This window comes from Agelaius phoeniceus, chromosome 34 (genome assembly GCF_051311805.1).
Source record: "Agelaius phoeniceus isolate bAgePho1 chromosome 34, bAgePho1.hap1, whole genome shotgun sequence".
Lineage (NCBI taxonomy): Eukaryota > Metazoa > Chordata > Aves > Passeriformes > Icteridae > Agelaius > Agelaius phoeniceus.
In genome coordinates this window covers 2634471-2647078 of record NC_135298.1, presented here as the reverse complement: position 1 = coordinate 2647078, position 12608 = coordinate 2634471, and the positions used below count along the sequence as shown (strand labels likewise).

Genomic DNA, 12608 nt, shown 5'->3' with positions numbered 1-12608 from the left:
GATGGTTTTGTTCTTGCTGAGCTGCAGCACAGCCAAGGCCTGTCCTGCCCCTCGTCCAGCCACGCTGGGGAGGGGCTGGGGCTGCGGGGGAGCTTGGCAGGGGACACAGCCAGGACAGGTGACCCCAGCTGACCCCGGGCACAGCCCAGACCAGAGCACATCATGCTCAGGCTATGAAGGGGGGGAACAAGGAGCAAGGGGGGAATTTTAGAGGGAGGCTTTTTGCCTTCCCAGCTAACACTTAGGCAAGAGGGGGCCCTGTTTCACCAGTGGGCAGGGTTACTACCAAAGATACAGACACCAACTGAAGGAATTGTGGCATTTATATCATGCACAGCTGCAAAGCATTACAAAAGGAAGAGCTCAGCAAAGCACATCATCATTAGCAAAGAATTACAAAAGAAGCTCAGCAATCCTTCAGAACTCATCATTACATTTTGATGACTAACCCCTTGGTCAAACACTAGAGGTGTTTGTGGCAGACAAAGATTCTGGCTGACTATCAAGGTACACCTTACAGACATCAGTAGTACTTCAGTGACACCGTTCTTCATTCTTTTTTCTCAATCTCCTTGGAGTTAGGAACAAGAATTCTGTTGTCCATGGAGCTGGCACCTTTTTAATTCCAGAATAATGCCCCCAGGCCCTTTGCTGTTCAGCTTTACCATGTTGTCTGGGGCTAACAAGGCTTGGGGGGCCCTTTCCCCTAGGGCTGGAAGGGGCCCGGTCCCAGTCCCTGAGGGGCTCCCAGGCTCCTGGATGCAATTCCTGTGCAAGTCCCTCAGTGTCACAGCAGCCTTCCCATGGAGCCCCGTGGATCAGAGCATTTGCCAAAGGGGCCCTTGGGGCAAACAGGGAGATTTGGTTTGGCAGCATGTGTAAAACAATATCCTGTCAGATCTACTTGTTTCTCACACACAATCCTTGGCTGCAGGGACACATTCCCATTGCTCCTGCCCAGCTTTCAGGACTCAGAGTTGTCTTTCCCAGGAGCTGCTCCTTCAGCTGCCTCGGGAGGGCCATTTGGCCTCCGGACCCACACTCTGGCTCCATTATTAGGACTGCTGCATCCAAACTCTTTATCTCCACAAACGGTGGGGATTGGAGCTGGAGCTCCTTTTTTCACAATCGTTCTCAAAATTGCAATATCAATAATTGTGCTACCCTGTCATGGGGTTGAATAATCCAATCCTGGTCACTATTGTTTCACAGAATTACTGTAATTTCTCCTGGATATTCTGCATCGATTCCTCCTGCCATGACATGAACACTTTGCAAGGCCAAGCTCCAAGGGAGCAGTTACCAAAGCAAAGTGTCCTGGAGGAATCTGAATTCCTGTTTCAGTACTGATGGCTCTCATTTGCTTTGAATTCATCCTCATTAATTCCAATGCATGAAGGCCCAGCCCTGCAGCCTCTGGGCTGGCCCTGCCAGGGGCCATCACAGCCAGAACAATTTCCCAGGCAGTCCAAGTCTCACTGCCCATGGTTGGATTTGCAAATTGGGGGCAGCTGTGCACAGCCAGGGGGTTTCCATTTCCCCCATGGGCCATTGTTCAGGGCATGGAGCACATCTGGGAGATGGGTTCTCCATGGGCAAAGGTTCCCATCTCCTCATTTTATCAACTGCTCTTTTAACAACCCCTTCACCCGTTCAACCAATCCTGCAGCTTGTGCATAGTCTGGGACATGAAAAACCCTGCAGGCTTCATCCCTGTATTTTTCACAGCAACAGACAAAGCCCTCTGCATCACAGTATCAGCAAACCCTGGGAAAATAGCCAATTTCCTCCCTTCCTCCTTTTTTCATTGTCTACAATCTCACATAGTTGACCACTGACAGTAGGGTCCTGGCCAATCCTGTTCTGTAGGGTATTTAGAGTTACATCCCTGAGCAGCCAAAGCTACCAAATTAGTATTGTCAGCACTATTTCACATTATTATTATTTCATATGTAGATATACATATTGATATACATATAGACAGATAGATACAGACATATATATATAATATATATATATATAAATATACAAATACATATATACATATATTAAGGTCTTATTATACAATAAATACATACAGTTATTTAGTATATTGATATTTCACTGGCACAAATGCAGCTGAGCTCAAGATTAAAACCTTCTGCTCTTGCTCCATGTGGGAGCATTCCAACAATAATTGTTCCTTCTGAAGCTGCTGTTTCCAATGGACTCTTAACAAATTCATCTTTGTCTGCCCAAACCCACAAGTCCTTTTCCTTTTCCATGTGCAGTTTTTGGATGCATTTGAAGACATCCAGGGCTGCAGCTTCTTTTACCCCACTGCCCCACTGCTCCCACGGGGCTCCCACCTCAGCCCACTGCAGAGCCAGGGAACTCCAGGGAAGGGCTTCCCATCTGGGAATTTCTGATGGCACTGATGCCTCACATTGACATTGAACAAGTGACATTTGGTTGGGATCTGGCCAGACTGGGCCAGTTTGGTTTGACCAGTGGCCAAAGTCAGCACCAAAGACACAGACTCCAACTGAAGGAATCAGTGTCATTTCCTGCAGTTCAGAGTAGCAAAGAATCACAAAAGGAGCAGCTCAGCAATGCACCCAATCATCCCCACCAAAGATTGCCTGCAGTGATTAAGAAAGATGCAGCAGCATTTCCCCTCAGCCTTTGCCATCCCCCAGATGCACACAGCAGCTGGGGAAGCTGTCACAGCCAAGGGCTGCAGAGCCACTCCTGGGCACTGGCAATTCCTGCAGGTGCCTCCAGCCCCAGCTGAGGCTCCAAGCCCACTGGGAGAGGGCCCAGCTCTGGCAGTGCTGCATGAACAAACTGACAGCACTGCTAGTGTGCCAACATCTGCTTTCATCCTCCTCTTGGCTCCCTCCCAAAGCCTGGCCAGGCCTCAAGGAGCAGCCAAGGCAGCTGACTTTGATCCTTCAGCCCCACACAAGGCCAGATGTCAGATTTCATGGCCTTCTCTGGCTTCTAAATACACAAAGGGCCATCCATGTTTCACTAAGGAGTGGCTACATCTATCACAGTGCTAATGACCATGCATATCTCAGCAGGGAGCAGATACAAAGATAACCTTTGCTTGGAAGGTTCCTCCAGAGGCCACCTTGGGCTCAGGGCCTGCTGTCCAGGCCTCACTCAGGGCTGCTGTCCAGGCCTTGGCACTTCAGGGACGTGCTTTAGTGCTGGGCTTGGCACTGCTGGCTGAGCGGCTGCACTGGGTGAGCTCAGAGGGCTTTTCCAACAGAAAGGATTCTGTGATTCCACGATGATATCCGCTGCATTCAGCTGGGGCTATTTCAGCAGCATTACTTTGCTCCAGAAGTTCCCTCTTGCCCAGCTCCTGTGGCCTGAGGCTTCAGCTCCTTCAGCTCCTGGTGCTGAGCTGCTCATGCTGAACGAGACCACTCGGAGAGACGAATCCAGTCCATCCAATTTCTTCTGGGACACGCAGAGGGGAGGCTGTGCAAACAGGAGCATTGTTTGCTGTGGCCTCCTCTCTGCCCTTCACGCCTTTCAGCGCTTTGAAGCAGCCAAGAGCTTTCTCCAAGAGTGCAATGGAGCAGCTGCTCCTGCTCGCGGGCCTGGCTCTTCCCAGTCTCTGCCCTTGCCTGCTTCTGTCCCTCTTGCTGTGCCCTCTGTTCCCCCAGGGCTGGCTGGCTGCTGCCCAGGACTGTGGCACTGGCACTGATCCAGTGCTCCAGAGCCTCTTTTCTGTGCCCCTGGAGCTGCCTGGGCACAGCAGCCTTTTCCATCTGGAAGCTCCCCATGGACAGGGAGTGCCCAGCTCCGTTCCTTGCACAGCCTCCAGGAGCCCAGGGCTGCCATCTCAAGTCCCTGCTGGCACTGGGAGCTCCCAGGTGCCTCAGGCTGCTCTGACACCGCTGCACACGGGAGGGAACAGGGCCAGGGGCTGTGCTGAAAGTCAGCTCCATCTGCTGCTGCTGCTGCTGCTGCTGCTGCTGCTGCTGCTGCTGTGGGGTCATTTGTGCAGCCCTGGCCCAGAGTCAGGGATCAGATGCTGCCAGTCTCTTCCAGCCCTGGCTGCTCAGAGGTTGGGCCTTGGAGCCTCAGGTGGCCAAAGGCAGCTGCTGCTGGGCCCTCTGTGTGTGCCCGTGTTCAGCAGTGCTGCTCCATCAGGCTGTGCCCAGCAACGGGGAAAAGCCTCAGCCCTGCAGGGCCAGGAGCTGCCGGGCTCTGCCTGAGCAGCTCAGCCAGCAGCAAGGGAGCTGCTCCACACAGGAACCAGGAGCAAAGGACACTCCTTCTGTAGGACATGTTTTCTATATAAAGGAAAAAAAGGAAAAAGAAAAAAAAACTATATAAAATGAGAAAGATGAAAACAAAACCCAAGTGTTAGTGAAAAAGTTCTGAAACTTTGCATTAAGAGGTAAATGATCTTTTTTAAAGGGGAACTCAGTTATTTACATTGTAAATGTGCTGATGGCATGGATCCATCTTACTGACCCCAGCAGCCTTTTAAAAGATTTTGGGCTTTGTTTCCAACATTGCCATTTGAAATTGTGCTCAAAGCAAGAGGAAATTGCTTTGTGCCCTTCCCGCTCCAAGCAGGACTGGGAATGGAAACTCTGTCAAAGCCCAAATCCTTGAGAAGATGCCCTTCCTTCTCAGCCTGGCAAGGAGCTGCACATTCCCTTTGAAACTGTCAGGGATTTCTTAGAGACACCAAGTCCCACTTAGGGCTTTTTGCTCTGGTTTGGCAGTGCAGAAGGGCAATTCTCCATCCATCAGCTCCAGACTGCACTGCCTCAGGAACACGGCCCACTCGCCAGCTTTGGCCCACTCAGGCACTTCTAGAGGAGGAAGAAAGTGCAATTGCACAATTCCAGGCAATCAAGAAGGAAGAATGGGACAGACAAACACCCTGTGCAGATCCAGGCGTTCAGCTGGGACTGTGGAGGGTTTGGGTTCTTGCCAATTGGATGTGTGTCCCCAGCTGCAATCTCTGGGCCTGCAGCAGAGTCTCACTCAGCTGCCAAAGCAGAAAGCTCAGGCGCTGTGCTCGCAAGGGGCTCGTCTGATGCAAAGCTGTCAGAGCAATGGGAGGGCAGAGCCAGCCCAGCTGGGCCCAGGGCTGAGCCCAGCAGAGCCCTGGCAGAGCCCAGAGCAGCCTCAGCAGCCTCAGAGCCCGGCTGCAAGGAGAGAAAGCAGAAAGTGCCCGTCAGCTGAGGGCTCCTGTGCCCTTGTGCCAAGGCCTGCGGGGCCCAGGCCATGCTGGCTGTGCCCAGAGCTGTGCCCAGAGCTGCCCATCCCTGCTGCCTTTGGCAGCAGAGCAGGAGGGCAGGACATGTGCCCAGCCTGCAGCCAGCCACGGCACATCCAGCCCTCAGCAGCTGCCCAGAGCAGGATGCTCCTGTGCTCGCTGCCATCTCCCAAAAGCTCTGATCCCACCCTGCCAAGCACACAGGGACCCACCTCACGCCAGCCACGGCTGCAAGAAAAGCTGCTCCCAAACCATGGCCTCAGCCTTCTCCAAGGCCACCGCCCATCCACGCCACAGCTGCTCCCAAGCACTTCCCCATCTGCACTGGACCACCTGGAACGCTTCCTCTGGAAAAACAAACAACACATTCTTGAAAAGAGATTAGATGCAAAAAGGGAAAACAAGAAAAACGGGAAAAACTCTTATCTCTCTCAGGGCCTTGAGGAAGGCCCAACTCCTACATGGTAGGGAAAAACCCAGCCATGGCTGAGGGAAGCCCACACTTTCTCCCTTCCCCCCTGCACTGCCCCCCAAAATCACGGTGATCCCAAAGCAAACAAGGGCAGTGCAGCAGCCCAGCCCTTCCTTGCCTGCAGAGCAAAGCAGCCCCTGCACAGCTTCTGGAGTCCCACCTCTGCTCCCACCATGGGGCTTTGTTTGTGTCGGGCTGGCTGCCCCAGCCCCAGCCCCAGCCCAGGCCACGGTGGCTGCTGGGGGCTGTTGGCAGGGCCAGGAGCCCACTCCCATTTCGTACCCACCCCAGCCCATGCCCCAGCCCTGCCAAAAGCAGCTGGGCAGTGACTGAAGAATGAGCTGCATCTGCCCCAGCACAGGGGGAACCTTTGCTTCCCAGCCAGGCTGGGCCATGCCCAAATCTGGCAGCATTTCCCCACGTGGGGACTCATCTGCAAATTTCCTGTGGAGTTTGGCTATGAAGAAGGTGCCAGAATCAAAGTCCATCACCTTCAGCCTCCAGTGGCCAGGCTGAGGAAGAGCTTCTCATCCTTGGTGCCATCCTGGCTGTCTCCAGCAGCAGCAGCAGCAGCAGCAGCAGCAGCAGCAGCAGCAGCAGCAGCAGCAGCATCCCCACCCGGTACAGCTTCTCCAGGGGCTCCTTCTCCTTCCCTGGGGGGAGACCAGGCTCTCAGGGCTCTGCCCAGGGCCCCAGCTGTCAGGGAACCAGCACAAGCAAAACCAGCTTGGATGGCGGCCACCAGTGCTGGGCAGAGCAGCTCAGCTGCAGCACAAGGGCTGCGTGTGCCCATCCCATGACCCCCCTGCAGTGACACAGGCAGCACAAAAAGGTCTGGGTTCCTTTGCTTCTGATTGCCAAGGCATGTGTGGAGCTGCAACTTACCAGGGCCCTGGATCAAAGTGTGCCTGTGGCTCTCTCCCTTCTTCTATGGCCGAGGAATATCCTGCACCCAAGGATCACAGAACAGGTCTTCTAATGTGGGTCTTTCCAAGGAGTTCACGGATAAACACCACCTGATCAGATCTTTGCACTCTGGGCAGAGAAAGCAGAAACTGCCAGTCAGCCAGAGAAGGCTCCTGTCTGCTTTGCCCCACTATTGCCATGCCCAGGCCATTCTGGATGTGCTCAGGGCTGGGCCTAAACTTTCCCATCAATTCCCTGTTTTGGAGGAGAGCAGGACATGTGCCACCTCCTCAGCAGCTGCCAGAGCGGGATGCTCACGAGCCCGCTGCTGGCTCCCAGCACTGGGATTCCCCCCGTGCCCAGAGAAGAGGATCCACCTTGAGAGAGCCCTTGTGGCAGCGGGAGCTGGCCCCAGCTGAGGTTCCGGCCCCTCCTGAAAGGGTGCTCCCCGCAGACCATCTGGTGCAGCAGGATGCCCAGGGACCAGATCGTTGCTGCCTCGCCATGGTACCAGCCAAAGTGGGTCCATTCCGGGGGGCTGTAGGACGGTGTTCCTATGGAATACAGATGGAGTTCAGCAGGGGGATGCTGCTGCTCCCAGAGCCTGGCCCCAGCATCCCTGGGCCTGCGGGGGCTGCATCAGTGGCACACAGGGTGACCACTGCCCTCTCGCCAGCACCTGGGACTTGTGCACAAACTAAGGCTTGGAAAAGAAGCCACTGGTGTCAGAAGAGGGCAGAGGAAGCCCCAGCTAAGCCTGACCATGACATGCAAAGGAAAAGCCCTCTGTGCTGGGGAAAACATGCCCTTATCCTCCCTGCCTGCATTGCCCCAAAAATATTAGGAAGCCAAGGCAAACAGGGCGAGTTGAGCAGTGCAAGCCCTTCCTATCGCCTGCACACCAAACTGGCTGGGGCACAGGTTCCACCCCCCCTCTCTGCTACCCCCACCCAGGGGGGTTTTGGTCGGGCTGGCTGCCCCAGCCCAGCCCCAGTCCTGGGCAGAGTGGCTGGCAAAGGCTGCCAGCAAGGCTGGAAGATGGCTCCCCACCCAGCCCCGCTCTAAAGCAACTCAGCTGAAGACTCAGTCCCCTGACTGGCAGCAAAAGGGAGAATCCCCGCTGCCACAGCCACCTTGGGCTGGGAGATGTTGAGCCATGAGATCCCGGGACCAGGAGTACACCCTTACGTGGGCTCACCTGCAAAGTGGGTGTAGGCTGTCTCTTGCAGGTAGGTGCCACAGCCAAAGTCAATCAGTTTGGCCTGCCCGGTGGCCAGGTCAAGCACGATGTTCTCTGGCTTGATGTCGCGGTGCAGGACCCCGCAGCTGGTGCAGTGCCACACGGCCTCCAGCACCTGGCGGAACAGCTCCCGCGCCACCTCCTCGGGCACGAACCGCCGTGCCCGAATGACACGATGCAGGTCCTGACACCGCTCTGGCCGCTCCATCACCATCACGATGTGGTTGGGCAGCTCGAACCACTCCAGCAGCTGCACCACGCCGGGGAAGCCAGTGGACACCTTGGCCTGCAGCACGATCTCCAGCGGGGCCCTGCTGCCGTCGGGCTGCGGGAGGAGCACGATGCCCTCAGTGGGGCCGATGCCGTGCCAGGCCTGGGGAAGCCCTGAGCCAGCCCGGGATGCTCTGAGCCCTGCGCTGGCCCCACGCCCGCTCCCCCTCGAGGCGTCCTGGCGGCTTCCACCGTGCCGGGCCTCGGCTCATCCCCGCCCGGCAGCCCCGGCTGCTGCCGCTGGCCCCGCTCACTCACCAGCTCGCCCCAGTGCCGGACGCGGTTCCGTGGCACCCTCTTGATGGCCACCTGCAAGCCAAGGACAGCAGCGGGCTCAGCTCGCCGCCCGCCCTTCCCAGCCCCATCCTCCTCCTCCTCCGCCCCCTCGTCCTGCGCCCGCGCCGGCCCCGCCGCTCACCGGGGCGCCGTCCGAGAGCCGCGTGGCCGCGAAGACGCTGCCGAATCCTCCGCGCCCCAGCAGCGAACCCAGGCGGTAGCGCTCCTGCAGGGCCTCGTGCGCCGTCCCTGCGGGCGGGACGCGGCTGTCAGCGCTCGGCCCGGGGCCAGCAAGGGCCCCCGAGCGCCCCTCAGCCGCCCCGGGCCGGCCATGCCCAGGCCTTCGCTCCTCGGAACGCGGCACGGGAGGCTCGGGGCCGGCGGCCGCGCTGCCGAGCGGCGGAGCTCGGGCCGGGGAAGCCGCAGCGGAGGCGGCGGCAGCGGCCGCGCCGCCTGTGTCCTCCGCGGGCCCCGGGAGGTGCCGGGGCCGGGGCCGGGGCTGGGCTCGGGGCTGGAGCCTGCCTCGGGGCCGGGGCCGGGCTCGGGCCAGGCGGAGGCGAAGGGCGGCGATGCCGCCCCCGCACAAGGCACTGATGCCCGCCCAGCAGCGCCACCGCCAGTAGGGCCAGAGCCGGGCGGAGGCGAGACCGCGGCGGGACGGGCGGGGCCGGGCACGGGGCAGCCCCGCCCGGGGCCGGGGGCGGGCCGGGGGCATGGCCCGGCCCGGCAGGGGGAGAGGGAGGCGGGGAGAGGAGAGGGAGGCGGGGAGAGGAGAGGGAGGCGGGGAGAGGAGAGGGACGCCGGGCAAGGGACCCCGGGAGAAGGGTGCCCGACGGCGGGAAAGGGAGACACAGAGACAGAAGGAGAGAAAGACCAAGAAAGAGAGAAAGAGGAAGAAAGAGAGAAGGAGAAAGATCGTTATAGAGTATCTGCTTATGCCGCTGCTGCCGCTGTTGCCGCCGCTGCTGCTGCCGCCGCTGCTGCTGCCGCCTCTGCTGCTGCCGCCGCTGCTGCTGCCGCCGCTGCCGCCGCTGCAACTGAAGCACCGGGGCCGTTCGTCCCCGTGTCCGTTCCCCGCTCGTCCCACGAGCCCCACGTTCGAGCCCCGCGCGCCCCGGGCACAGCCCCTGAGTCCGTCCAAACACGGCAACTTTGCAGCCTTGAGCCCAGGTGCAGAGCCCTGACTCCTGCACACTGGCACAGCAATCCCCTCGCTTGCTGCTCTGCATTGGCCTGGCTGAGGGGCAAACACTGTCGGGACACCTTCCCTTGGGCTAGGATTCCTACCTGAGCCCAGCACTGCACTTACATCTCCAGTGTTGCCTTCCAGTAAAAACAGGGGAAGCAAAACTGTGTGTGCCTCATGGTATTTTAGAGTGTCTAAAAATCACTAAGCCACTGATCTTATAGGTGCAGTGCATCTGGAATTACTGGGATGGAGAAGTAGTGCAACATGGAAAAGGGGAGCATAGAAATAAATAAAGGAAAACATCTTGGATTGTTTCTTTCATTTACATTTCCCTTCTGGAAAGCTGTTCCTGTTTTCCAGGAATCTTCTCCTGTCTGCTCTTGCCAAGAATCTCTCCTGGAGAACAAGGTCAAGCTTCTGTCACAAGATTTGCCACCAGGAAATTATGCCACTGGTGAAATTTTCATTATGACTGTTTGTGCTGCGTTAGGGCAAATTTTGAGAGGAAACCTCCAAAAGGGGTCCCTCTAGAAATCAAGTTCCTGTGGCCCCTCCCCCTGCTAGTTCAGGAAAAGACTTCCCTCGAGAAAAGCGAAAATAAACCCCAGTTTATTTACCAAGTAAAGTATTCCCAAGCATGAAAAATGAATAATATTAAATAAAACCTCTGACATTCCTGAAGAGATGGAAAATTCAGAAAGTCCTCTTTGTGGGTTGTAGTTGGCTCACTCGGTCTCTTCTAAGTCCCTCTGGTGCTGGAATGCAGCGTTCCAGACCTTGGTGGGCCACAGGTGTGAGCTGCAGGTGTTTCTCTGGGTTTTCAGTCCAGAGCAGGTTTAAACAGTTCCAAGAAAAAGGAAAGTCCCAGTCCCAGGAACTTCTCTGCCTAAGCTAGCTAAAACCAAATTGCTGGACCTGGGCTGTGAAGGCACCGGGAAATTTCCAAATCTGGGCACTGTGAGTCCCAGCAAACACCAGATCTGGATGGTGCTGGAGCCAGAACCTGGAAATTTCCAACTTTTGGCTTTCTGTGCCAGCAAATCACTGGACTTGAGCTCTGCAGGCACCAGGAAGTTTTCAGATCTGGGCGCTGGCGCTGCCAGCAAACACCAGATCTGGGTGGTGTCGTTGGCAGCGACAGAAATCTGCCGGATTTGGGCTCTGCTGGCACCGGGAATTTCCAAATCTGGGTACTGGCACTGCAAACACAAGATGTGGGTGGTGCCAGAGCCAGTAGCAGAAAGTGGCCGGGTTTTGGATTTCTGTGCCAGCAAATTGCTGCCCTTGGGCTGTGTCAGAATAGGGAAATTTCCAGATCTGGGCACTGGCGGTGCCAGCAAACACCAGTGAAACCTTCTGGTCCTCGTCCGGACCATTGGCCAGTGGTTTCCCTGAGAACCAGCTCTGGCCACTTTACAGACAGAGACTGCTTTCATCTGCTTGTCTGGAAACAGAACTTTAATGCAGGCAAACACAACAAACAGGACGGCGTGCACAGTACACAGAGCGAAGCAGAAAAAAGCCTGGGTCCAGGCTCCAGCCGGGATATTTATCCATTTATTCATGGGGAGGTGTTAATGTGAGATCTGAGGGAAGGATCCAAGAGGAAGGAAGGATTATGAATATTGAAATTTTTGCAGTAAAATGTAACCAATGGTAGCAAAGAGAACTCAGAACTTTCTAGTAACAATCTGCATAACTGAACAAGAGGATTATGGGCGGGAGCTCCTAGCAACCCCAACTAAAGAGGGTTTTCCTACAGCCTTAAGCCAAGGTCTCCTTCTTCTTTTAACCAACCCCAACACCCCAGATCTGGGCCCTGCCGGGTTTTGGCTTTCTTTGCCAGAAAATGGCTGCATTTGGGTCGTGCTGGCACCAGGAAATTGCCAGATGTGGGCACTGGCAGTTCCAGCGCCCACCAGATCCTGGTGGGGTATTTGCCACCACCAGGAAATCGCCAAATGTGACCTTTCTGTGCCAGCAAACTGCTGGAATTGTGCTGTGCTTGCATCTGAAAAATTCCGGATCTGGGCACTGGCAGTGTCAGCACACACGAGATCGGAGTAGTGTAGGCACCAGGTATTTGCCTGGTTTTGGCTTTCTTTGCCAGCAAATTGCTGCACTTGGGCTGCGTGGCACAGGGAAATGTTCAGATCTGGGCATGGGCAGTGCCATCAAACACCAGGTCTGGGTGGTGACAGTCGTGGCACCAGGAAATTGCTGCGTTTTGTCTTCTTTTTCCAAAAAACTGCTGCACTTGGGCTGTGTTGGAACCAATAAATGTCCAGACTGGGGTACGGGCGGTGGCAGAAAACACCAGATCTTGGCATTGCCGGTGCCATCAGTGGGAAATTGCCAGATTTTGGCTTTCTTTACCAGAAAATTGCGCTACTTGGCTCTGCGGGAACAAGGGAATTTCCAGATCTGGGCACTGGAGGTGGCAGCAAACACCAGATCTGGGCGGTGCCAGACCCAGTAATGTTGGAAATGAATTTGTAGAGAATTTTTAAGGTTTGATAGAAGGTTTCTATAGTATGTATGCAAGTGTCACAATCCATCCTTACGAACGGGTTTCGTGATGGTTCGTGGGTTGATCTCAGAGTGCAAAAACACCGACATGGTACAGGGGGCTGCAGTGATAATCAAAACAAATGTACCTTTATTGAATAACCACAAGAAAATGCATTGGGGAGGAATTGGGGAAAAGGGAAAAAGAGGGAGGAAGAGGAAGGAAGGTATAAAGCTACCAAACATAGAAAAGGCGCAGTCCTTTGATGTCCAGCCAATGGAGTTCACCAGGTCACGTCTGGGGAGATCTCAGGGTTGCAGTTCATCCGAACACTTATTATACTCTTTTTGTTGATGGGGGAAGGGGTAAAACTTGAAATCGAATCAAAGGTAGCCTATTGTGTTTTTGGGGAAAAAATGGTATTTAGAGAAGGGTACACACAGTCCATGTTCTCTGCAGTGGGTGAGAGCCATTGTCTTCTTGGTCCACTGCTCGCACCTGCAACATCCATCT

At 55.7% G+C, this 12608-nt stretch overlaps 1 protein-coding gene across 1 annotated transcript; it reads right to left on the bottom strand.

Annotated features, from left to right (window-relative positions):
* Nucleotides 1–6633: 6633 nt before the first annotated feature.
* Nucleotides 6634–12205, bottom strand: LOC129125072 (serine/threonine-protein kinase pim-1-like). The gene is made up of 6 exons (XM_077192549.1): nucleotides 12151–12205; nucleotides 8540–9129; nucleotides 8380–8430; nucleotides 7810–8176; nucleotides 6989–7165; nucleotides 6634–6740 (listed from the first exon to the last, which is right to left on the bottom strand). Exons 1-6 carry the CDS (start codon nucleotides 12203–12205, stop codon nucleotides 6634–6636), a joined length of 1347 nt encoding a protein of 448 aa, XP_077048664.1.
* Nucleotides 12206–12608: the final 403 nt, after the last annotated feature.

What these genes read in the sequence shown, in the direction of transcription:
- LOC129125072 (XM_077192549.1), bottom strand. Translation starts at nt 12,205, where the DNA reads ATGTCGGTGTTTTTGCACTCTGAGATCAACCCACGAACCATCACGAAA. An exon ending in GGCTCTCGGACGGCGCCCCG is followed by an intron (nt 8,431 to 8,539) that starts GTGAGCGGCGGG and finishes CTTGGCTTGCAG; the next exon opens with GTGGCCATCAAGAGGGTGCC. An exon ending in GCCACAAGGGCTCTCTCAAG is followed by an intron (nt 6,741 to 6,988) that starts GTGGATCCTCTT and finishes TTCTCTGCCCAG; the next exon opens with AGTGCAAAGATCTGATCAGG.